Source organism: Quercus robur, chromosome 8 (assembly GCF_932294415.1).
Source record: "Quercus robur chromosome 8, dhQueRobu3.1, whole genome shotgun sequence".
Lineage (NCBI taxonomy): Eukaryota > Viridiplantae > Streptophyta > Magnoliopsida > Fagales > Fagaceae > Quercus > Quercus robur.
The window spans coordinates 44,849,652-44,876,900 of NC_065541.1; the positions used below are offsets into that span (position 1 = coordinate 44,849,652).

The window sequence follows — 27,249 nt, forward strand, 5'->3', positions numbered from 1 at the left end:
TTTGTTGCAATAAACCTTAAATATTTTAATGAAAATTTTGATGTAATAATATATTTGCTATTGCAATAAACAATTTATTACTTCGAATATCTTGTAGCAATAGGCTATTATTTCATGAATTTTATTACAATAGATTGTAAAGAATTGACAAAAATAATTTGGGTTCAAATTATTGCAACGATATATTTATTGTAATAGTTAAAATTTTCATATTTTTTCTTACAATAGATTGTAAAATAATTGGAATTAGATCATTGTAATAATATATTCATTGCAGCTTCATGTTTGTCATTGCATTAGATTGTAAAATAATTGATATTTTAGTTATTGCAATGTTAAATTTGTTGCAATAAGCCATCTCTTTGAAATTTCGATCTATTATAATATATCGCAAAATATATAATCGGTATCAAGTTATTACAATGGTTTCTTCAATTTAAGTTATTAAAAAAAATTGATTTCTTCAATTTAAGTTATTGCAAAAAAATTTCTAAATTCAATTTAGTATAAAAATCTCTATTGCAACTGGAAATTATAAATTATTACAACTAATTATTATTAATGTAATAATTTACTATTTTTAAGTTACTATTGCAATGACTTTTAATTTTTAGATGTGATATTATGTCTAATACCACTATACTAATTTTGTTGTATTAACACTTGATGTAATAGACTTATTTTGGTGTAGTGTTGCCATTATTTTTATTTTTGTTCTTATCTTAGTGATGAATCTTATATGTGCTAGAGATCGACCCCATCCCCAAAATGTTTCCTACACTCATCGAATGGGGCATTGAAGTATCAAATGGATGTGAAATCGACTAAGGGTGAGTTTGGTTCAGTTTTTTGAAACTGGGCTTTTTGAAAAAGTGAGGTTTTCAAAAAGTGTGGTATGAAAGTGAGCTTTTTGAAAAAACTGAGTATTTAGTAAAAACTGTTAAAAATTGTTTTTTGAAAAAGCTGAATGTTTAACTAGCACTTATAAAAGTGATGGTTTGAGTGATAAATTACCAAAAAGAACAATGTATATATAAAAGAGTTTATTTCATTTTTAAATCAATTACTTCATAATACTTACTCAAAAAAAAAAAAAAGCTACTTAATAATAATAATAATAAATATATTATTGTCATAATTATTTGTTATTACTATTACTATTATTGGTAATACTTTCTTGCTAGCATTTTGAACTTTGAAGTAAAAAGTGCTTTTTGCCATCTGAAAACAAACGAGAACTAAAATGATTTTCTACACGGAACCTTGTTAATAAACTTGAAAAAGATAGTGGAACACTGTGATAGAACAATGATACAAGCATGGCATCCAAAAGGGTGGAATCCAAAGCTCAATACTTATGATCCATGAAAAGAAGATGTAGGACTAAGAGCCCATTGTTTGAAAACCATAATTAATTGCAATTGCAAATTGTGTATTTTTCACGTTGTATAATATAGTATTTCAGTCATATGTAGTTGGAAATCCATGCTTTTGCATGAGATTATAACTTAGAAGAAGAAATTGAAAGAAGAAATCAAAAAAGAAGAAAAAAAAGTACACTTAAAAAAATAAGTTGTACTCAGTGCACAAAACTCTCACTTTTGCAGAATCTGAGAGATATCATGAAAAGCAGTCTTAAGCCTAATTTTATATGAAGAAATTGATTCCCGAACTTAAACCAGCGACATTGTTTTTAGTGAAAGACATTTGTCATTGCACCAAGTCCTGATGGATCATCACATAATAGAACAACCATTAGGGTTCTCATCACTAAACGTCGCACCGGTCTGATACCCAAAAATCGTGGAATGTGAAGGATTTTGATGGTAACTAGGAGCCTGGTCATTGTATCCATGCTTGTAGTAGTTGTAGGAAGATGCAGGCAGAGGGGCATAATAAGTGAGTGGACCATTGCAATTATGTTGATTATAGTAATGATAAGTGTAATCCTGGTGCTCTGAATTGTATGGCAATTGCCACAGCTCGGCCCTCCGTCCGGTCTTCCTGACTGCCTTAAGAACCTTCTTTTGGTCTGCCCATCCAGTAACAGTCACTTTTTGTGTAGCCATGTCTATCTCAATGTCATCCACACCTGCGCACATACAAAACCCAAGATGTTTCGGTCAAAAAGATAGGAAGAGTTGCAAGTACATGAAGTATATATATGGTCATTTTGATTTAGTGGTCTTATTTAATTATATACCTTTTAGTTTTTGAAGTGTATTTTTGACCTTGCCTTCACATCCAGCGCAGTCCATGTGCACTCGCTTCTCTATGATCTGAAGAAAAACGAAAAAGAAAAATAAAATGTTGAACTAACTAATTAATCTCATTGCGTGATGAATCATGAATCAATGTCAAGTTGTCAACATTGTCTTGGTTTCAAGTTGTTTTACATACTCTCATACTTTCTGTTTGAGTTGGTGGCTCATATTCTAAATTAGAAGTTACAGTAGTCTAAATGCAAGAAACATAACAAAGCGAGTTATGATTTTTTTTTGGAGGCATTATAAAGTCATTGTAAACTGATTTTTTTTTGGAAAAGTTAATAGATACCTTAAATGCGTAGGTTTTAAAAATATTTTTAGAACTTTTTATGAGAAAATAAAAATTGATTTAAGGTATCTATTAAATTTTATATTTAAAATTGATTTTTTTTCTTACAACTTTTTATATTTTTTGTGAAAGTGATATAAAAAATTTCTTAAAATAATTTATAACAAATGTCTAAGAGCTTCCATTAACTAAACTCTTAATTTTTATAGTAAATATTTTCGTCTTATACTATTATAAATGTAGGGACAATGCTAAATAACGTAAATTTCCATATTTTTCCCCTTCTTTTTCACTAGTATTATTTCTGACTAATAGTGACACTCAAATCTCAATGTCATGCCATTCTTTTTCTATTATCTTACTAGGTTTAGAAAATATTTACTAAATTGACAATCGAAAGATTTTAAAAACTATTTACCAAAACAATGTTGTCATTAATTGATTCATAGAAAACACCATCTAAAAAGAAAAAGATATACGAAACTAATGGATGGATTATCTGAGAACATAAATATACATACTGAAGTCTGAAGGGCATTAGACAAAAACTTTAATTTGCACTTAATTTTAAATTGATCGAACACACTAATTAAACAAAGAGAACTTTCCAAAAAACACACACACACAAAGAAAGAGGTTTACTTACAGTCATTTTGCTTGTTGGAATAGCTAGTAGTAAACTGTATAAAATCCCTGCTAAGCTCTTTTAGTTGCTGTACGTGTATATGGTATAATTCGCAGTATGAATATGAAATGCAAATGAAGGTCTTCCCCTATATATACACACACCTTCCTCTCTTGCTCACTTTCATGTACTTATCAATTTTTTTTTTTCTTTTGAATTTCCATTTGTTCTGTATAAATTATGATTTGATGCACCGACTTTCACTTGCAAGTGTCTGGTATTAGTGGGAACTTGAAGCAAAGGAAACATTACTTTGAATTAAGCCCTTTCTAACCAATAGGCAGGAGCCACGTGTTAGAAATCCACCATTTCTTGCATGGGGATCCATACACATATACATACCAGCTATAACGTTTAGAGATGGGCATTGACTTTGCAAATTGCATAATATTGCCTCAATTATTAGTCCCATAATGCAAGTAATCAAGGTGCGTGACATAACACGGGCAATGACTTGGTGCTTAATTTCTTTACAAACATTATTCGATCAATAATTTGATGATTAAGGAAAAGTAACATGATCGATGCACAACTTTGTGCATTACATTTTTTTTTTTTTTTTTTTTTTTTTGAAATTTGAGAAGATTGTGCTTTACATCTTAAGAATTAGAAGTTCAAATATAAAAATTTAAATTAAGGTGAAAAAAGACATGATTATTTTCGTATATCAAAGACGTGGAATTCTGGGTCGTATGATATATATGTCATATGAGAAGGAGATGTAATGATTCTCTTAAGTTCATAGTATATATTCAGCAAAAAAAAAAAAAGTTCATAGTATATCATCTTTACGTGCCCCACAATGGTGTCGAATTTGATCTTTTCATGTGTAAGTATATACATAATTATATATATCATAATTGAATAACTAAAAGATTGGCATATGGTTGACCGTTGGAGCTGAGGATATAAGTCTAGAAATGCATATGATAGCGACCTTATCGGATCATGTTTGATACTTTCGGCCTCATTTTCCTTCTACTCAAAGTTTTCCATGCAAAGAAAGCTTTGGCATTTTAATATTCCTACTGACAGTTAATTAGTCAATGAGAATAGCAATGCTGGATTAAGAAAATAATTCAAATGCAGAGATTGCCCAATTTTTCCAAATATAATTGGATTTTCCTATTGTTGGTTTTAGGCTCTCACTCTCCTTTAGGAGTATAAAAAAAAAAAAACTCCAATCCCATGACTTCCATTGCTATACAATGGGGACCCATATATATTTTTCTTAGAGTATCCACAGCATCTGTGCTAAATGCTATAATATGACACATTTGGCATACCAAACACCAAAAATGGAGCTTTAGAGCATTCACAGCAGATGTGGTATCTGTGCTAAATGCTATAATATGGCACATTTGGCACACCAAACACCAAAACAGAGCTTTATCAGATATGTTAAATGAGTCAAACTTTTGCAACATTGAACAGTAACGTTGCAATTTTGCCATGGTATGGACGAATATGGTATTTGCGTTTATTTTTTTTATTATTCGACTTTTCTCTCTCCTCTCACTTCTTTAATTGATTTTTTCTCTCTCCTCACAATCTCTCTCTCTCTCTCCCAACCAGTGTTCTTTCCTCTTCAAATCAAAGTCCCAGCTCCTCCCTCAACCTCAAACGTCTTTCTCTCTCTTTGCACCTCAAATCAAACCCAAAAATCTTCTTTCTTCTCTCTTTGCACCTCAAATCAAACTCCAATTCCCAGTTCAAAACAAAACCCAGGAATCATCACAAACCAAATAGATCTTCATCTTGTCAGAGAAAGAACAAAGGAATCGACGATGGAGGCGAGGTAGAGCTTGGTGCCAGGGACGACGAAGCCATTAAGATCGACGTGCGAGCAGTAAGCGAGGTTTGTGAGGGCGAGGTTCGTCACCAGAGTGTTTGTCATGATCATGCTTGTCGACGAGGATGAAACCCGGTTTTTATTCAGGTCAAGCCTGTGGAGTTAGGGTTCAAATCGGATCGAATCGAATTGAATGGAATGGGTTTGGTTGCAATCTGTGGTTTTTTTTTTTTGCTGCAATTTGGGTTGATCTGATATTGCCATATTGGTGAGTAATTGTGGTGGTTGGTTTGCAGTAGAGGTGTTGTTGCGGCAATGGATATTGGTGGCTGGTGGTTGTGCCATTGATGTTGTTGTTGTTGTTGTTGATGATAATGGGGAGGAAATAATATATTATTTTAATGTGTAGTAAATATTATTTTAATGTATAAAATTGAATGATAAAACATCTGATAAATGGAATGTTGTAAAATGATGTAATAAAATAATAAAGTAGGCTTTTGGTGTGCTAAAATGACATTTTTTTTATATTACATCTACTGTGGATGCTCTTACACGATGGGGATAGGTATTCAAATCCAAACTCTTTCTAGGGATTAGTAACAAGACAATGCAAATTGAGTAACAAAATTTGGTCATGGGACACAAATCTTAATATAAATATTAATCATAACATGTTCCTCAAAAAAAAAAAAAAATATATATATATATATATATATTAATCATAACATATCAAATAAGAATTAGTTTAATTTTTTCTCTAGCACTCAAATGCCAAAAAATCAATTTTTATTTAAGTAAATTATTTTCCACATTTGAGTTGGTTATTTTTAGTTCTACTGAAAATCCAACTTAATTCTTTAAGTTATTTATTTATTTATTTATTATACGTACAGAGAGGTGATAGAAAAAGATGAAAAGTGAAGGAAATTTAGGATAGAGTCTAGACTTTCAACATTATTTTACTAACTTATAGTTTTTTTAGTCTAGTTAATTTTCTTTTTCAACATCTTTGTGACAACATTTGGAGAATCCAAAACCTAACCATTTTTCAAGTCACAAACCATATCCAAGATCAGTTGTCGACCAAATTAATAATTCTTCTCATGATCATCTCAAAGCATGGGTAATTCTCAAAAACCTGAAGTCCTAGCCTCCAAATGCCTTCCTCCTCCTCAAGGCTGGGTCAAGATCAATATTGATGTAGCAATCAGACCCAACATCTCCATGGTAGCTGTTGTTTGCAGGAAAGACAATGGTAAAATGTTATTTTGCACACTCTTCTTCTTGGAAAAGTTAATGCAACTCTTTTTAACCTTGAAATTGTCTGCCATGCATAACCTCTCATTTGTTCAATTTGAAGGTCATTCAAGCACAATTATTGAGGCTCAATAGACTTTAGTTCCCCTCCACTAGATTTTCTAGTCACTGCTATGTCAAATGTAAATGTCTCTTTAGAGCAACTACATCAGTTGATGCAAAGTTGTGCAAAATAGAAAAAGTTGCTCATTTTACACAATTTGAGTAAAAAAGCACTCACATCAGTGGGTGTAAAATTGTGCATTTATGCACAATTGTTACAGTAACCGTGCATATATGCGCGGTTAATGTAGCTTTTGCATTTATTATTTTACATATTTTTCTCTCTCCTCATGTTACTCTCTCCTTTTCAGCTTCTACTCTCACCTCTCTCTCTTTTATCTACGGTACCTTCACATCAATAACCTCACCGACACAATCAACATAGAAAGGAGAAGAGATGACATCTCGGCCCGGTGAGGTCAATTGTAGAGGTTTTTCCAATACCGGACTGGGCCTATTCCATGACATCTTGACCCTAGAGAATCGAAACCACGGCGAAGCTCGTTACTACCTGGACAACTCCAGCACCTCCTCCGATGTCGTGGGGTTTTTGTGTGGGGTCGAGGTCTCGATTTTTTGGGTTTTGGATTTACTGTTTGGATTTTTTGTGGGGTTTGGATTTTCTGTGGGGTGATGGTGGTTGATGATGGTGGCTGGGTGGGTTGATGGTGGTGGTTGGGTGGGTGTGGATTGATCTGAAGATGAATATTTTATTTGAATAAATGTGTATAATAAACAAACTGATGTGAGTCTTTTGTAAAAATGGGAGGGTAAAATAGAAAAAGTAGGTTTTAGATGTGCAAATTTACAAAATTTTTACATCCTGATGTAAATGCTCTTAAGATCCCTCCTTATTATGTTGCTAGGTACTTAAATTTTTTGGCCCATAACATTGCTTCTTGGGCAACATTTTGTAATGGGATGGATCCAAAAGGTAGAGATCTAGGCCTGATTCCCCTTTATTCTTAATGCAATTATTTATAATTATTATAGGTTTATTGATTTCTGTGTAATGTTCAATGCTTTATTATTAGTATTTATATTTTGGGGAAATTGTACTTTACCCACCTGTGTTTTGGCCCGTTTTAGTAATGCCTACCCGTGGTTTAAAAGTTGTCACTTAACTCATCTAAGGTGGCCTCCGTTAGACCCCCGTTACCCACCTCTCCCTTTTCTCCGTTAAAAATAGGGGTAAATGTGTCTTTTTCATTATATTTTATGTCTCTCTCCTCTTTTCTCTCATTCTTCTTCTTCTGCACAATCAAAACCCAGAAATGTAAATGGAATGATGTGTTTAACATTCTTACCCAATGCTCATTGCAATTGCCAAACATACTTTTACAATAACAAGAAAACCAATACACCTACAGTCACAAACAAAGCCACAAATCCATGTGAACATACACCCACAGATTCGCTAAAACTCTAAAACTCTAACCCCTTCTCTTTTGCTGGGTTCTCTAAAAAAAAAAAAAAAAAAAAAAAAACCCAGATTTGCAAGTAAAAAGAAAAAAGAAAAATCTGCAAAAAAACAAGAAATCTTTCACACAAAAAAACAAGAAATCTGCAAAAAAAAACCCAAGCAAAGACTAGCAAGGCAACGGACGGTGGAAATCTGTTCCTTTCATGCATCCTTCGACTTTCGAAACCATCTCCATGGAAGAAGATCTCAAAAACAAGGTAAAGTCCGACCTCGAATCTTTCCTCAAAGGCAAACTTTGTGAAGACTATACCTTACAAAGGTGGAGCTTTTATTGTATAATTAGAAATCAAGCTGGATTTCCTCAAAAAAAGAAATCAATCTGGATTCTTATCCTTTTTTTGGGGTGGGGGTATAGATTTGTGTAAAAATGAATTTCATTTTTAATTGTTGTTGATGGCAATTTTGTGAGAAGTACTTTATATTTGATTTTGGTTGATGGGGAAATTTACAGCTTGGAGATTTTTGATCCTATGGAGTTCAATAAGTGGGTCGCGACTACCATGGCTTCATAAATTGTTTTACAAAACAGGCTGTAAAATTACTTGTGTGTGCAAAGGATGGTGTTCATTTAAAGTGATGTTTTGATGGAGAGTGTGAAGAAGACTGGGCTAAAGTTGATACAGAGAAAAACCCAAGCTTCAATACACTTCCTTGCTTGCAAGTGTTCAGATTTCACTTGGGCAATCTAAGTGAAGAGAGAAAGGGATTATGGGTTTTGGGGATTTTTAGGGATTCTCAGGTAGAGAGAGGGAGAGAGCTCGTTCTTCTTTTTAGGGTTCTATTTGGGTTCTAATTTTGGCTTATATAGTAAAGGAGATTTTTTAACGAAAAAGGTAGAGGTGGGTAACGGGGGTCTAATGTAGGCCACCTCAGATGGGTTAAGTGACAACTTTTAAACCACGGGTGGGCATTGTTAAAACAGGTAAAACCACAAGTGGGTAAAATGCAATTTCCCCTTATATTTTTGATTAAAAGTTAGAATATTATTCACACCTTACGAATTAGCTACTGACTCTACTTTTTCTTTTTTAAATATGGGGTAGAATATCATTTTCATCTCTAAACTATTACAAAAAGTTTGTTTTTGGTTCTTAAACTTTCAGAAGTTCTATTTTCATCCTTAAACTTTGCAAAGCGTTTTGATTTTCGTCCTTTTGTCTATTTTTGTTAGTTTTTTGTCTTATGTGTCTTGACAGAGTGCTGATGTGGTATCTAATTTAGACTAATTTATTTTATTTTAAAAATATGGACACGTGCCAAAGACTTATTGGTTACATTGGAACATTAAAAAAAAAAAAAAGGCCAAAATCACCCCACCAAAACTCTAACATTATGTTTGGTTGGGGTGAATTTAGAGAGGATGGTAAACATAGGGAGGAAAATAGTGTTTTCCACTATTAGGCAAACTAAAGAAAATAGGAAGGAAGGAAAACCCAAGAGATTATTTTCTCTCCCGGGCCCACAAATTTCTTCCTCCCAAATCGGGAGGAAAAGTCTGGAGAGAAAATTCTCTCACAGCACTTTTACCATAATGCCCTCTCCCACCCACCCTCATTCATGACCTTCTCACCTACCCCACCTGATGACTCTTGCCCACAAATCCTTATCACTTTTTTTCCTCTTCTCATCTTACCTTCACAAACACCAATGTCCAATGGTCAAGTTCTCTTCTCTCTCTCTCTCTCTCTCTCTTTTTTTTTTTTTCAACGTGATATATTGTTTCTTGTCCTCATTATACTCCTCATTCATCTATTGTTTCTTGTTGATTTTTTCAACGTGATCTGTTGTTTCTTGTCCTCGTATGATGTGGTAAATTTTATATTATTTAATAAGTACAAATAAATCTATTTCTTTACATATTATGTAACAAGGGTATAATATCCAATTTATATAAATTACATTTTCCATCCTTCCCTTTTTCTCTCCAACAAAACAAAAGAGTTTTTCCCCCTCCCACTTTTCCACCCCTCCAACCACACACAAAACTAAATATTTTCCATCCTCCCACAATTTTCCATCCTTCCACTTTTCCACTCCTCTAACCAAACAGAGCCTAAGTCTCAAGCATGCCGGCGTTAACCCAAAATCCTTAAACCATGAAAACCCACCACCCTCACTCATTGAAAACCTTAAACCGGCGTCCCTAATCTCCATTAGTTTCTGCCATTGTCGAAGTTACATAGTGCTTAGTGCTTACCATGTGCCGCAAGCCAACCAAATTTATTAAAGCCACTCAAATACAACATGTAGTTCATCAATGTGTGATGGAGTCTTCAACAATAGACACTAGGGACCACTAAATCAATTTATATACGATATCCAATGGAGTCTTCAAGAACAATGTCTAATGGAGTCTTCATAATAGCACAACAACCCCAATAAACCCATACCCATCAAGTTATAGAAACAATATATATACATCTAATAAAGCTATAAAGTAATAAATAAACAAATTTTACCTTATAAGGGGGTGATTAAACGCCTAGGACATTGAAGTTATTTTGCTAATTTTGGTCGCTGATTGGGCTGTTGTTGTGAGGGTTTCATAGTGAAAAAGGTTTCACGAATGGAAGGAGTGAAGGTCCAAGGAGTAAAAGATGATTTTTTTTTTTCACGTGAGCCAATAAGTCCTTGCCACATGTACATATTTTTAAAAATAAAATAAATTAATCCAAATCATATACCACATCAGCACCTTGTCAAGACACGTAATACAAGATCTGACGGAAACAGGCATAGGGATGAAAATCACAACGTTTTGCAAAGTTTAGGGACAAAAATAGAACTTTTAAAAGTTTAGGGACGAAAAATGAACTTTTGTGATAGTTTAGGAGCAAAAATGATATTTTACCCTTAAATATATAAGAATAAACCAGTCCAATGATCCACTCTAGTCACCTCATTAGTATTCAAATTTTTTAATTTTGGGAACCATTTTTAAAAATACAAAACAAAACGTACCCAAATGTTTCCTTGTATCAATAGGAAGACGGAATACTAAACCGACTTAATCTCAACGGGAACACCACCGACTTAATATTTGATTAAATCTATAAATATCACCACAGTCCAGTCTATTCCCATTCACATCAATCCTTACTATTCTTGATTTAATTAAAATTCTCACAACTTCTCTCTTTCTCCAACGTTATAAAATCCTCTTCTTTATATTTCAGGAAGTGATTCTGTGTGTGGTTCAAGAATGGCGTTGATCTTGAAGGGTGATGAAGTTGAAGTTTGCAGCAGGCAAGTTGGTTTTGTGGGTTCTTACTACGCAGCCATTGTGATCAACAACTATGGCAACCAATCCTATGCCGTGCGCTAGAAGAACTTGGTCTCAGAAGACGATGAATCTCAGCCACTCATTGAGATTGTCTCCGCCGACGAGGTCAGGCCCATGCCACGTACCGTTTCGGCTACTGAGTTTTCTCTATATGATGGGGTTGATGCTTATGATAATGATGGCTGGTGGGTCGGCACGATTTCTGGGAAGCAAGACTCCGATCACTACTATGTGTTCTTCGACACATATGGGGTTGAGATTCTGTATCCACTCTCTCGCTTAAGGCCTCATCGTGAAACCAATGGCATGTGGGCAGGTACGAAGCTAGGACTTAGAGTTAGGGGGTAAAAGTATAAACAATTTTTTTTTTTCAAACTCCGAGTAAGATGTTATGTCCATAATATTTTCACTACATTTTCACAACAAAGTAATTTAAGTTGTGGATTCAAATTAGAACCAATAATAACTTAATACATGTGATTTGTTATAAAAATGTTGTGGACGTAGCACTTCTCAATTTAGAAAGTTAAGCTTCTTCTTTTTTTTAACTTTTTTTTTTTTGGTGTCTTGTGTGTTTTCAAATGTGTGTGGATGTTTACTTAGACTAGTTAGAATTGGTTTAGGAATTTTTTATTTTATTTTATTTTTTGTTTGTGTCTTGCTTGGGTTTGTTTTGGGGTGTTTTTGGGCTTAAATTTGTCATTGGTAAATTTTTTTGTTAAGCTTGTTAAATTTATTTCAAATTTTAGATCAATAAAATTTTTTATAACCTTTGTTGAGGTCCAAAATTTCACAAAAAAACTCATTCCATGAAAATTAAAGAATGCCCAATTCGTGCAGCAAGAAGAATCAACATCAAGGCCTTATATATGTTCAGATTTCCAGCAAAAAGGCCATTAAAAAATCCAGTAAAATCCAGTGAAAGAACTGGGTCGGGATACCCAGAGGCTCGGGATCCTCGGGACGTGTAGCATAGTTAACGTAGGATTGAGACAGCTCAAGAGGGGTACCACGAAATACAAGAAATGGAGAACAGATATGTCCTTCTCAAGCACCTTGTGGAATAGCAAAGAACCAAGAAGCTTGGAGAGTAACAATTCATGAACAAAAAGCTGGTACATCGGGAAACCCAGAATGAAGAACTATAAAGGGAAGTGGCTGAGAAAACCTTCAACCCAGTAGGAATGGATTCTGCTCACTTGGAAAAAATGATAGCAAGAAGGACAGCCAAAAAGCTGAGTCTAAAAGGTAAAAAGCCTTGAAAGAAGAGAGGGTGAAGGTTAACTCTCCAAGGACACCCCGGAATGGAAGGTCAGCAAGTGGCTTTTAGGAAAACAGCACTAAAAGAAGAAAACTATGAGAAACAAAGAAAGAATCAGCTGTTAGAAATTGCTGGCATAACAGGGGCTCTGGTAACCAGGGAGCCAAAGGAGGGGAATCAACGGTATCCTGAACTCTAAAATGACACAATAAAAGGGGAAGACAGCCAACATTGAAAGGGCATGGAGTAATAGAAAATCACAACAAAATCGTTGAGAAAACTCTGTCAAAAACTCAAAGAAAGTAGTGAAATATCTCCCAGTATCCCAGAAACAACCACTATAGCACATACTTAGATTTAAAAGGATTCAAACTTTGCAAGTCTTAGAGACTTGGATAGCCATCAAAGTCTGTAATTTTTGAGCTTATTTGAACCTTGTATCACGTCTTAGTGAGCACATTGTAACCATAATTAAGAAAAACTAATGAAGTATTTCTTATTAATTTAAGGATCCCTAACAATTGTTTTGTATATTTCCTAATTACTTTGCATTCCTTTTGCTATTTTCATTGTTATTCAATACAAATATTCTCGTTTGCTAGTTTATGTGTATTATAGAAAGCTTGCCTTGTGCATCACTTAAATAGCCCCTTTAGCTGCGGTGAACCAAGCCCAGTCCACCAAACTACAACTATTTGGCCTAGGATCCTTGGGCCTGTGTGCTAAAGAAAAAAGCACTCTCACAACCTTTAAAAAGATCAATAATATTGTTGAGAGGGCAAAGTGCAAATTTATTGAAACAAATTGCTAAAATTAATACACACATATATACTAAAAAAATTTTGAAAAAATTTAAGGGGGGCCACTACCCCCATGTCCAACTATAGTTCCATCACTGCATGTGGGTTACAAAGAAAAGGGTGTGATTCCAATTGGTGCCATTCTTTTAATTGGTTTCTCATCTGTTGTGTTGAGTACATAGTACTGCTGAGTTTTAATTTAGGAGAGTTATTTTAGGGAATGTATAATTAAGCTTGAGATAATCTTGCTATAAGTTTGGGTCTTATTAATTTTTTCTCTCTCTTAGGGGTCTTATTAATTTGGTAGAATATTCTTAAGGGGAAGATAATCTTGCTATATTTTTGGGTCTTATTATTTTGGGAGTTTCTTTAGGCGAATCTTGAATGTAAATGCTTTTTCTAGTCGTTCAATCTTCTCATGAAAAACCACCGCGCACCCTTGGTGCAGTGGTCACTTCACAAGTATAAATGCTTGTGAAGTGTTGGGGGCAATGACCGGGGTTCAAGTCTCCAAGAGGGAGCTTCACACACACATACACTTAGATTAGGTTAGAGTAGAAATTCTATCTTATATTAAAAAAAAAAAAAAAAATCTTCTCATGAAAATATGTAATTCATTTACTTTTTAGTGATAAATATGTAATTCTTTTTTGCTTTGTAATATCTATGGTCTCTCTTTTTTACTCAATTTTTTTCACTTAAATTTTGTATTCTTGATGCACTTACATGATATAAGTTGGTTGTTCTGAAGATGAACGAAATACCAAAATTCTAACCCAATTTTTGCTATGGTCTCGCTTTTTCCACTCAAAGTTTGGTATAAACATTGACATGATATAATTATATATCTTCTTTTCTGAAGATAAACAAAAGACTTAAATTAAAAAATTATTCTATTTTTTGCCACTTTTTGGGGGCAACTTCCATCGCAAGCCCTTTTAATTTTTTGGGAGTGCCTGTCATCCCATGTAATCCAAAAACAACAAGATCAAATATTTCAAATATAAAAAATTTTCTTTTAGTTGGGTTAATTGGATGCCCGCTCATGTGCTCTATAATTGGGCATTTGAAAGATACTTTTGAATGAGATACTCTTCCTTACTTCTTTTCTCCAAGACTCTCTAATAAGGTCTTGATGGATTATGGTTGTATTTTGTAATTTTGGTTCAACGAAGCTTTACCTTTTATTAAGATTTTTTTTTTAAAAAAAAAAATTTAAAAAGGACCAAATAACTCAACTAAAACCCCCCCCCCCCCCCCCCAAAAAAAAGAAACAATACTATTTTTTTTTTTTAAATACACCTTAACTTGAAATATTAATAATTAACATTTCATTTTAAAGCCATTACACTATTAAAAAAAAAAATATATATATATATATATATATATGAAATAGAATAAATAAGTCAATAACACCTTAATGGTTAACCTGAAATAGGGTCGACTCTAAGCATTAGTACCCAGACTTCTAAATGGTATATGTTGGTATAATTTAACATCAAAGCACAAAAAAGCACCATTACCCGGTCTTCCAATTCTAAAAAAATTTACAATCTTGTTACAGTCCCTTCTTACATATATGACGATACTGTAGCTCCATTTTATAATTTTTAATATATTTTGTTCCCTTCGCTACAGTACCATATAAATTTATACTTTCTCGTTCTTTCTTTCATTTCTCTCCGTCTTCCATCTCTTCTCTCTCCATTGTTCTTGTTCTGTCCTCTCTACTCCTCAAACTAGAAACTACCTTTTCTCAAACCCAAAACCTTGTGTGGTGGTGGTAGCGGCAGAGTTAGGCGTGGCATAGAAGTTTCGTTGATGTGGCAGTGGGGGCGACATGGGTCTAGGTCGGTGGTGTTGGGGTGGTTTGCCTCTCTTCTCTATCGCTATCTCTCTCTAGTTGCCATCATGGGCGGGCTTGTTGTCATGGGTCGGTTTTGGTCATGGGTTGGTCGATTTTAGTATTGGGTTTTCTGCCGTGGGTAATGGGTTTGCTGATCGGCGTGGTGGAATAGTGAGGTTGAGATCAGTGTGGTGGGTTTCAAGATCGTAGGTGGTGGGTTTCTAGGTGTCAGCGTTGTGGTTGTTGTCAGTGATAGGGGTGTGCATGGGTTAGGTTGAGGGGATTTTTTGACCCAACTCACCATGGTGGGTCAAAAAAATTTTAACTCAACCCAAGCCATTACATAAGTCCAACCCAACCCACATGGGTTGGGTTGGGTCAAGTTGAACTCATGGGTTGGACAATTTTTTTTTATTACTATTATTATTAAATTGAGCAGAAAAAAATATATCATACTTGCCACTTGAGTTAATAAACAAAATATATATTAATATATAAACTAATATTCCAACTTAGTTGTAAACAAAATATATTTAAGTATCCAATTGAGTTGATAAATAAAATATAAATGAACTAGTATCCTAATTCACTTATAAACAAAATATATCTTAAATTTTTTAAATTTTTTCTTAATTATATAATATATTTAAATATATATTAAAAGAACTAATAGGATTTTATATTATATATGATAGTAGGAATCGAGAAAGTGCTCTATAGCTGGTTTTTAAAAAAATTTATTAAATATATAATATATTTTAAACATATATAAAAATATGGGTGGGTCGGGTTGGGTTTGGTGGGTTTGTAATTTTATGACTCAAACCCAACCCGACCCACTATAAAAATAAATTTATAACCCAACCCAACCCACCAATCCCTAAAAACCGACCCAACCCAACGGGTTGGGTTGGATCGGATCGGATCGGGTTTGGCGGGTTTTCTGCACACCCCTAGTCGACGAGATCAATATTTTTTTTTTTTTTTTTTTCCTTCTCTTAGTGATTATATGGTGGCTATTTCTCGTGGATGTGGATGTTGTTGGTGGTTTTTGGAGGCTTCTTTGTGTTTTTGTTTTTCTCTATGGTGGTTGTTTCTTGTGGTTATGGTTGTGGTTGGTGGTAGGTTTGGTGTCTGAGTTATGAGTTTGGTGGTCTGAGTGGTGGGTTTGGTGATTTTTGTGGTGGGTTTCTTGTGGTATTTGGCAATTTGTGTTTTTTTTTTTTTTTTTTTCCTCTCTTGGTGGTTCTTGAGGTGGCAGTTTCTTGTGTTTGTTGTTGTTGGTGGTGAGTTTGCTAGTCTGAGTGGTGGGTTTGCTCGAATATGAGTGGCAGTGGTGGCGACTGGGTTTTTAAAAATATTTTTTTATGGTGTATTTTAGGCACAAACATGAAGAGGAAAAGAGCCAGAGAGAAAAGAGAGGATGATTGAGAAAAGAGAAAAATAGGAGAGGAAGAGAGAGAAAGAGGTGATGAAATTAATATTTTATTAAATAGATGATATAAATAAGAAATTGAATCTTGGGCGTATTGAAAAATGGAATGATATAACAGAGAAAGTAACTTTTGAGATGGTAAAATGGGATCATTTGTAGAAATTAGATGTGACTCAATCTAGGCCTAAAATTCCAATGTATCCCTTGCCCAAAAAAAAGCATCCAAAATTATATTATTATAATAACTGGTTTCATAACAAATTTAATATAAATATAAGTGATTAAGTGAGTTGCACACTATTTCTCCCACCTCTAACAAGACTCTCAAAATATTGGCTTAATAAAAATCAAGCTCAATTAAAATCTTAAATTATTTAATCCAGAAAAGAAAAATTACATTTCAAACCATATATTTTAAGAGTGTATAAATAAAAGTTGAAGGTTTCAAAAGTAACAAATTAAATTCTCAAATTTCAAAAAGTAAGAAATTAGTGATTATTATTTGATAAAAAAAAAATGTTAGCAAAACCTACATACAAAAATATTTAATTAATAATTTTGCATTTTATAATAATGATTTTTAAATAAAAAATATATAATGTAAAAGGTTATATAAATAGTATTTAATTGGTGTACATATGTGTGAGTTTTTTTTTTAAAGCCTCTCTTAAACTCTCCTCAAAGACTCGAACTACATTGATCCACCCCTGATATATTCTATTCTATTAAGATTAAATCCAAATCCAAGTTATTCATTAAAAAGAAATTGATCCAAGTGTGTATTCTGACGAGATCTTCATTGGGTTATTTCATATTTGTACCTATGGGCCCAAAAAACAATTGCAAGTTTGTATTAGATTTTAACAGTCAAAGGTAGGAAAGTCGAACATTATCTGTTTTAGAACTTCCTGTATCACTCCTTGGCTTTGTAATTCTACCCGCTACCCAGTAACCGTTACCATTGACAATAATAATAACAGACTCGCTCTCAAACTCAAAACACTGAAACATCAATTCACCTGTCCGTGAATTTAATTACCCACAAACAAACAAACAGAAATTTTTCCGACCAAAGCTGATGTCTTTGTGAAACACAGACGCATGATCACACAAAGCAGATGTGGAAAACTATCAAGCACAAAAATCACATTAATAACACTCACTTCCAAAAACCCAGATATTTTTTCCTCTTAAATTTACATTTCCTGATTCTCCATTAGCACCTAAACTTCAAGCAAGCTCCTTATCAATTATCATCACCACCAACAATGGTAGTCCTAAACTACATCTCAGTGACCTCTACAGCCACACCCATATCTCAGGACTCTCCAACTCCATCTGTGCCAGACCCAAGGCAGACCAAGGTCATCCTCCCCAAGAAGAAGCCTCTCAAATGGTCCACTGGGGTGGCTCCAGGTGACTACGCTGGCCCACCCACCACTACTAAGCTCAGAAAGTACTGGGGAGGCGAGGAAGAAGACCCTTTGAATTCTGATGAGTTTTTGTGGAACAAGGACTTCATGGCTCGCTATCAAAGACTGATTCAGGACCCTGAGTCTTCTGTTGAGGCCACTCCTACTAAGGTTGTGTTTTTGTTGTTTTAGCCTTTGCTCTTGGTTACTAGACATCTGGGTTTTCCTTTATTTGTGTGTATTTGTCTCTTTCTTTATTGAATTTTGTGGCTTTGTTGTTGAATTTGATTCTGGAGTATGGTATTTGGCTGTTTGAAGATTAATGGGCTTATGTGGTTTTGTTCCTCGGTTGGGCTATTTTGTTAAATTGGTAATAGATTTCTGTGTACGGAATGCTTAATTGATTTCAAAACTATGAGCTTTTTTATCCTATAAACAATATGATTTTGTAGTTACTTTGAATTTTTGTTTAGTTTGGTTGCTGAGAAGATAGGGCAAAAGAAAGAAAAGGAGAATTGAAACTTTGTATTATTCACTGACTTGGTATCCTGCTGTATGAAGTTTATTTAACCTGGTCTTTTGAATTAATCTGAGTTCAAAACTTTTTTTTCTTCTGAACCAACAAACAGACTATATTGGACTTTAAGATTCTTTACATTGATTTTCTCGGCAACCAAGTACAGTTTTTGTGGATGAAATTTTGGTTTTCATTGGTGAATAAATTGCTTTCTGTATACAGGAAAAGCCATCTGGGTTTCTAAGTTTAAATAGAGTCATGAGCCTTGACAGGTTTGTTATCAACTTATCATTCTTTGGAATTACTTCAGTTACCCCTTGGTTTTTATTTATGTAATTTTAATTGTTTCCATTAATGTGATTTAAAATATGGGCAACAGTTTGGAAGTCGATTTGAGCAGAGAACTCACAGCTCCTTCGAAGCCTGCATTAGAAGAGCAAGTTGAGGCTACAGCTCAAGTATGATAAATGTCTGGAAAATTTTACAAGTTATTTATCTCAGTGAACTTGTGCATTTACAATTACTTTTCTCAGAGTGTTGGCCGCAAGTCACCTAGATGGAAACTGGTGCCAACACGGCGTGAGCAAGAGAAGTGGGATAGAGCAACCAAGGCTGCAACTGGAGGCAGTGTAAGTCATTTGTATCATTTTTTTTTTTTAATTCAGAGAACTTCCATTCTTCATTATTGCATGAAAGTCCTGATTTCAAGCTAATTGCTTATCATTTAAAGAGCATTCTAGCTTTTGGAAAATAAAAGAGTTTGATAGTTGCTCTAGGAAGAAGAAAAGCATTTAAATGCATTTATTGGACCAAGTATTATTGGTGAGGATGCTTTGTATCTTTGAAGTTCTGATTTAGTGCTAACCTGTAGGATGTGATGTTTCGGGAAATAAGGAAGCCTCGTGGGGACCCAGAAGTGTTGGCTGCTCAGTCAAGGGAACAGTATTTTAAGGTACTTAGTTGCAGTATGTGGGAGTGCCACCCCATCTTGCATTTGACAATGTTTGTGTACTTTTTGTGTTTCTTTGCTTTAACAATTTCTGATTATTCCTCTTTTTCAAATCCTATGTTTTTGCTTCTGCAGTTAAAGAAGAGGTTACAGATTCTCACTTTGGGTATAGGTGGTGTTGGTTTAGTCTCTGCTTACATATCCTATTCCCCAGAAATTGCTGCAAGGTATGCACATTTCAGCCTTATGAAAAAAAAAAAGGGAAAAAAGATTTGAAATCTTAATGTGTAAGCTAGTTGTTTTTTAATCTAGATACTTAATGGAAATTTAATTTTAACCCTAACTGTTCTCTACTGAGACCTTCAAATTAGAAATAGTGCACTGTGTATCTCAGTTTTAGTTTTTAGGCATTCACAAGAGGATTTTCTGCAAGTGCACTTGAAAACGATTTCTACAAGTAGCTTTTCTTTGTGTTAGTTCCAAATGGTTGGTCCTCAAAATTTTTGTGTTTAACTCTTTATTTTATTTCCACCTGTAAAATAAGTTACCAAAGTTCCTTTTGAACATTGAAGTTGTTAGCCCACAATTTGTCAATTTTCATGATAACGCTAATGCAATCTTACAGTGAAGGATAGTTCATTTTAGCATTGACTATCTCTCATAACATCTGATGATATTAAACTGGAGTATTGAAAAGATTATTCACTCTTCATAACAGTTGATGTTCTGCTATCCTTTCATGTATTCAGCTTTGGCGCTGGGTTGCTTGGTTCTTTGGCGTATATGCGTATGCTGGGGAGTAGTGTGGATTCAATGGCAGATGGAGCAAGGGGGGCCGTCAAGTATGTGCATACAACTTCTTGACACTCCGGATGTTATTTATATATTTGTTTATTATCTTATAACATACATATTGCATCACATTGCATGCTTGGTACTGTACCTCCTATAATATCCGTGCCAAAATTTAATTGATAATTTGAATTCCTTAAATTCAATATTTATACTTTAATTCATCTGAATATATTTTGTCTATTTTCTCAAAGCATGTGCAATTATTTTTGTTTTATGATATTCTAAAATTTGCTCAGATTTTAATAGCAACTTGGGGCAAATTATTTGATGGCATATTGAAGTTTCACTTGAAGATGCCAGCTGGCCGGCTGGCTGCTAGTAATGCCCCACTTTCACTGATGATGGTCAATTTATAAGTGCAGTGTCATGTGCTTCCTGCTTACCTATCACCCACTCCTGGAAACATTATACTTGTTTTTTTATATACCTATTTTGCTAAAATAGTTCGGTTTTATCTCATTTTTTTATCTAGAACTAATACTGCAAAAGCCAAGTGTTGTAGCCTTAGTAAGTATGCATTGAGATGGAGTCTTCCAATGTGATTGAGGGAGATTGCCCCAGTATCTTATTACAGCATAGTGTTCTTAACTAGTGGCTTTATTAATGCATTGTAAAGTTAATGCTGCTGATTTGAATGTTTCACCTGCATTTACAAAGAAACTTCCTCACAATCTGAGGTTTTTTTTTTATTTAAATTTTTTAATTTTTTATTTATATTTGAATTGATATAACTTTAAAGAGTGAATTGGAGGACTTATATGCATAATGCATGATTTAGGCTTGTTCTTGTATATTGCGGTTGCTACAGGAGTTGGTTGGATTTGCACGGGCCAGATGTGCCAATTAGCACAATTTTAGCAATATTTTAGGAAAAAACAACCTTGACAAAGTTTATGTAGCACATTTTTGAAACTCGAGTTTGACAAACTCTAGTTGCAAGCAAGTATGGGCTCCGCTGCTTGACGTGCCACACAAGCTACTTAGAACTCGAGTTTGTCAAACTTGAGTTCCAAAATGTGCTACATAACTAAATAACTTTGTCAAAGTGCTTTTTTCCTAAAATATTGCTAAAATTGTGCTATTTGGCAAATTTGGCCGATTTGCATGTATATATCTTGACTGTACTCAAGATGGCATAAATGTGTTTGTATATTGTTAAAAGGATGGAATTATAAAATGTTTGTATGAACTTGAATGAAGTGCATTCCATGATTTCAGTTGGTTAGGATTCAATATGTTAATAGTTAATTGGTTGGGCCATCTTGTGTTCCCAGAAATTTTTTTTTCCATATCAAATATTGGAGTGATGCCAAGCAACTTTTTGTGCATATTTTTGGGGTCAAATGATGGTGATTGAGAAAAATATGAAATTTATAGTGTAGCAGTTCCCCTTATCAAGAATGCTCTAGTGGGTTTTTTTTTTTTTTTGGTTAATAATTGGAATTGAGTGTGATGCTATCTAAGAGTGGCCATTGCTCAGTAGTACCCATGTTAGAGGTGCAGTTGACAGCCATTGATGAGGACGTTAATTTAACACCAATTTTGCGTACTCTTATTAGTTCCTCATGGTTAACAAATGGAAGTGGATTCATATCCATCCTAATTCTTTTATTTTATATATTAAATAACATTGACTGAATTTTCTGTTTGCATACTCTTATTAGTTCCCCATGGTTAACAAATGGAAGTGGATTCATATTCATCCTAATCCTTTATTTTATTTATTAAATAATGTTGACTGAATTTTCAGGTATTTAGTGTACTATACTTTTTTTTTTGTTTTGCAGGGGAGCAATTGCGCAGCCTAGGCTTTTGGTTCCTGTTGTATTGGTCATGATCTATAACCGGTGGAACGGGTAAGTGCCTTTGGTTGCATCTCTGTTCGGAATGATGCTTCATCTGTTATTTTGAAGCAGATGAACTGCTTTCTCTGTAACCCAATTTATGTTTGTAGTAATGAGTTCTAGCTTAAATGGCATCTCCTCTCCTTATAAGACTAAGATGGAGGGTGAAGTCAAGGGTGCATATATAATTTACCAATTAAGAAAATTGTAATTTTTGACTAATTTTAACTTGTTCTACATCTTATTTTGCTTCATTTTCACTGCACTTATTCTGAGGCTTTGTTCTTCACATTTGTGGCCCTTCACAATGTCAATTTTCTGGCTTTTAAGCATTAAATTATCAATTTCACTGGACCTTAGCTATCAAAGATAAAATACTCTCCGATTTGCAGTGATTTTAGTATTTAGTTTGCTTGTTAGCTTCTGTATCTAATGTAATATGTTTTTCCATGGATAACTTCAGTATTATTTTTCAGAGAATACTGTAAGCTGGTTTGCTATAGTCTGAGCATGAATTTAGCAACTATTCCTCTGACAAAGCTATTTTTTGGTATAGGATCCTTGTTCCAGAATATGGATATATGCAGTTAGAATTGATACCAATGTTAGTGGGGTTTTTCACTTACAAGATTGCAACTTTCTTTCAAGCTATAGAGGAGGCAATTGACATTGTTGGGGGAAAGAGCGAAGTGTAAGATAGACCCTCTTCATACATCCTTGGGAGTTCTATTACTTATCTGATGTTACAAAATTTCATGGCACAATTTTACAGCCAAATTCTTTCAACCTCATCTTATTGAGCTATATAGTTTGTATTTCCAACTTTTCAGAATTCAGATAATTAATGAAAAAAAAAAAAAAAGATTTGCTTCAAATATCCCTGAAACTCATCCTCATCCTCATCCGGCATGTTTATGGCTTTAGATTTAACTTGGTACTTTCATAAATTTGTATGTAAATTTTTCGTAATATACAATTAAACCTTGTCTGTTGAACAGAACGACTCCAATATTTGATAGTATCATGTTCAGCGGAAATTTTCTTATTAATCTTGATCTTCTTGATGATGTATGATATTATCACTTGATAGATTTCAAAAAGTCATACCTACTATCCTATGTATCCAAAAGCGAAATAAATAAATAAATAAACTAGTCTTATCACACGCGCTTTGCACATATGATGAGGCTTTATTTTTAGCCAAAAAAAATACTATGTTTTTACTATATATATAATTTTCATTTTGAGAATCTAATTTATAAGTAGATAAAATAATTTGAAATTTAACAGGAGAGTGGTTCTATTTTTTTTTTTTTGGCAATATTTTAGTAAGAGTTAGAATTGCATTTTTACTAGATTGTTCTTTAATTTTGTCTCTACTTAAATATAAGAATGTAGAGGCATTTTTGAGCTAAAAAATTAGGAATCCAAACCGGAGAAGCCCATTAAATAAAAGTATACTTATATATAAAAAAATTAAAAATAAAATAAAAAATACTAGCCTCATCACACGTGTTTCAAGCGTACGATAAGGCTTTCTTTTTTAGCCAAAAAAAAATACTGTTTTTTTATTATATATATAATTTTTATTTTAAGAATCTAATTTATAAGTGGATAAAATAATGAGATATGATATGTTTATAATATTTTTACAACAAATCCTAAGTGGTAGCTTATTATTGATTGTCATTGTTTAGTTAAAAATGTAATCTCAATGCTAAATTCAAATTTGAATCAGTAACAACTAACCACCTATAATTTGTTGTGAAAATGTTATAAAAATGTTGTGGAAGAGTTAGAGTTGCATTTTTACCAGATTGTCCTTTAATTTTGTTTTTACTAAAACATAGGAGTGTAAGGGGATTTTTGAACTAAAAAATTAGGAATACAGGAGAAGCCGCTTAAATAAATAAATAAATACTAGCTTCATCACACGCGCTTCGTGTGTGCCATGAAGCTTTTTTTTTTTAGCAAAAAAAAAAAATCTTGTGTTTTTATTTTATATATATAATTTTTATTTTGAGAATCTAATTTATAAATGGATAAAGCATTTTGAAAATTAACAGGAGAGTAGTCCTATTTTTTAGACAATGTTTTAGTGGGAGTTAGAGTTTCATTTTTATCAAATTGTCAATTAGTTTTGTCTATACTTAAACATAGGGGTGTAGGACCACCGCATACCCTTGTGCGATGATCACTCCACAGGTATAAGTGCTTATGGGGTGTAGGAGGTAAAGGCCGGGGTTCAAGTCTTCAGGAGGAAACTTCACACACATATACACTTAGATTATGCTAGAATAGAATTCTATCTTGTATCAAAAAAAAAAAAAAAAAAAAACATAAGAGTATAGGGGCATTTTTGAACTAAAAAATGAAGAATCCAAACAGGAGAAGCCTTTAAATAGTAGTATAGAAAAATCATTGAGATGGATGAATACCAAAGTTGAGTAAGCATAATTAATCCTATTTAACACAACATCCAACCAAAAGAAAATTTGTAATATTTGAATTATTTGGTCTTGTTACCTTTGGATTAATTTCTTGGGATGAAAGCTACTCAACATACCAGTTTGGATCAAGATACCAGATTAATGAACTTTAGTATTTCGTTCATATTCAGAAAGATCAATATATATCAGGTAAAGTGCATCAAGAGTACAAGATTTAAGCGAAAACTGAGTAAAAAAAAAAAAAAAGAAGAGAGACCATAGACATCAAAAGGAAAACGAAATCATATTTTCTCATTAAAAAGCATAAGAATTACATAATTTCCCTGAGAAGATTGAAGAGAACTAGAATAGAAAAGCATTTACATATTCATCACCTAATTAAAGAAACTCTACTAAATTAAAACCCAGTAGCATTCGTCACTCATCAGATGAAAGACCAAAAGAATGGCACCATTAGACCCTTTTCTTTGTAACCCACATGCCATTGGTTTCACGATGAGGTCTCAAGCGAGAGAGCGGATATAGAATCTCAACCCCATATGTGTCGAAGAACACATAGTAGTGATCGAAGCCTTGCTTCCCAGAAATCGTGCCGACCCACCAGCCATCATTATCATAAGCATCAACCCCATCATATAGAGAAAACCCAGAAGCCGAAACCGTATGTGGCATGGGCCTGACCTCGTCCGCAGAGACAATCTCAATGAGTGGCTGAGATTCATCGTCTTCTGAGACCAAGTTCTTGTAGCGCACTGCATAGGATTGGTTGCCATAGTTGTTGATCACAGTGGCTGCGTAGTAAGAACCCACAAAACCAACTTGTTTGCTGCAAACTTCAACTTCATCACCCCTCAAGATCAACGCCATTCTTGAACCACACACAGAATCACTTCTTGAAATATAGAGAAGAGGATTTTATAACGTTGGAGAAAGAAAGAAGTTGAGAGAATTTTAATTAAATCAAGAATAGCAAGGATTGATGTGAATGGGAATGGACTGGACTGTGGTGGTATTTATAGATTTAATCAAGTCGGTGGTGTTCCCGTTGAGCTTAAGTCGGTTTAGTATTCCGTATTCCTATTGATACAAGGAAACATTTGAGTATGTTTTGTTTTGTATTTTTAAAAACGGTCCCAAAAATGAAAGAACTCTAAAAAAAAAAATAAACAAATAAATTTGAATACTAAATGAGGGGACTAGAGTGGATCAGTGGACTGTGGTTTATTCTTATATATTTAAAAAGAAAAAGTAGAGTCGGTTAGTTTTTTTTTTTTTTTTTTTTTTTTTGAGAGTATAGTCGGTTAGTAAATTGTAAGGTGTGAATAATATTTGAACTTTTAATCAAAAATATAATTACTAATAATAAAGCATTGGATACATAATAAATTTCACAAAAATTAATAAACCTATAATAATTTTCTGTATATATATATATATATATATTTGATAATTAAAAACAATTGTATCAAGAAAAAAAAGGAGAAATGGCCTAGAATAATTCCAATTACAAAATGTTGCCCAAGAAGTAATGTTATGGGCCAAAAAGGTTTAAGTTCCTCGAAACATAACAAAATTCCCAACTAGAGATGGATTTTAAAGAGACATTTATATTTAACATAACATAGACTAGGAAGTCAGGTGGAGGAACAACTAAAAAAGGGCTAAAAGAGCTACATTAACTTTAATATAACTTTTCCAAGAAGAGGAGTGTGCAAATAGGATTTCATCATTGTCTTTCCTACAAAAAACAGCTACCATGGAGATGTTGGGTCGGATTGCAAGATCAAAATTGATCTTGACCCAGCATTGAGAAGGGTTTTTGAGAGCTTTTGAATTTAGGCATTTTGATCATCTTCAAAAAGACAATATATAATTATATCATGTCAATACTGAAGTATACAATATTTAAAACTTGATTGAAAAAAAAGAAACCATAGCAAAAATTGGGTCCATGTTTAACACCAAACTAAGAAAATTTGTAATATTTGAATTATTTGGTGTTGTTGCCTTTGGATTGCTTGGGATGAAAGCCATCTCTTCCAAAAATTAAAAAAGTTTGTAATTTGATCAAAATCTATTTTAAGTTTCCTTAATTAAAAGGAGTCAAAATACCAAAATAATGAGTTTTAGTAGTTCGTTCATCTTCAAAAAGACCAATATGGGTCATTCTACTGTACCCCCTCCGAAAAAGAGAGGGTACGGTACCCACCAACATCTAAACCATTCATTTAATATTGTTTTAATCTGGACCGTTAATGTAATTTTAAAGGATTTTGGTTACCGGTTAAACAGGTTTCATATATAAACAAAAAATTATAACATTCATCACACTTTTTTCCTCTCTCACGTTTGCTTCACGCTTGCTCTGTCTTATGTTTGCTCCTTGCTCTGTCTCACGTTTGACTTTCTAAACAAAACTCTCAAATTAGACAGCTAAAACCACACCCACAGAAGAACTAGACAACGGCACAGCCACAACCTCAAATCAACAGCACTTCTTCTTATCCATTCCAACTCGTCGGCTTCGCTCTCTAGCTTCTTCTCTTCCAATCCATCCTCAAATCGGCAGCGCACTCATATCCAATCCAACTCGGCAGTGCTTCCTCTCTTCCATTCTAAATCGATGGCACCACCCACAATCTTCAGGTTCTCTCTTTACATATGATTAACGCTAATATGGGTTTATATTGTTTCTCTAAACTTTGTGGGTTTAAGCTGT

The 27,249-nt window shown here is 33.6% G+C and overlaps 3 protein-coding genes across 3 annotated transcripts; 1 reads left to right on the top strand and 2 right to left on the bottom strand.

The window, feature by feature from the left end:
• Positions 1-1,423: 1,423 nt before the first annotated feature.
• Positions 1,424-3,338, bottom strand: LOC126693993 (heavy metal-associated isoprenylated plant protein 28). Its single transcript, XM_050390031.1, has 3 exons — positions 3,203-3,338; positions 2,204-2,279; positions 1,424-2,092 (listed from the first exon to the last, which is right to left on the bottom strand). The coding sequence occupies exons 1-3, from the start codon at positions 3,206-3,208 to the stop codon at positions 1,737-1,739; spliced, it is 438 nt and encodes a 145-aa protein (XP_050245988.1). The 5' UTR covers positions 3,209-3,338; the 3' UTR covers positions 1,424-1,736.
• Positions 3,339-17,464: 14,126 nt separating this feature from the next.
• LOC126695684 (protein CONSERVED ONLY IN THE GREEN LINEAGE 160, chloroplastic) lies at positions 17,465-23,129 on the top strand. The gene is made up of 9 exons (XM_050392513.1): positions 17,465-18,086; positions 18,655-18,704; positions 18,812-18,890; positions 18,966-19,061; positions 19,304-19,384; positions 19,517-19,608; positions 20,131-20,223; positions 22,024-22,092; positions 22,637-23,129. Exons 1-9 carry the CDS (start codon positions 17,772-17,774, stop codon positions 22,773-22,775), a joined length of 1,014 nt encoding a protein of 337 aa, XP_050248470.1. The 5' UTR covers positions 17,465-17,771; the 3' UTR covers positions 22,776-23,129.
• A 1,672-nt stretch (positions 23,130-24,801) lies between these two features.
• Positions 24,802-25,554, bottom strand: LOC126693994 (protein AGENET DOMAIN (AGD)-CONTAINING P1-like). The gene has a single exon (XM_050390032.1). It carries the CDS (start codon positions 25,395-25,397, stop codon positions 24,984-24,986), a length of 414 nt encoding a protein of 137 aa, XP_050245989.1. The 5' UTR covers positions 25,398-25,554; the 3' UTR covers positions 24,802-24,983.
• Between the last annotated feature and the right edge of the window lie 1,695 nt (positions 25,555-27,249).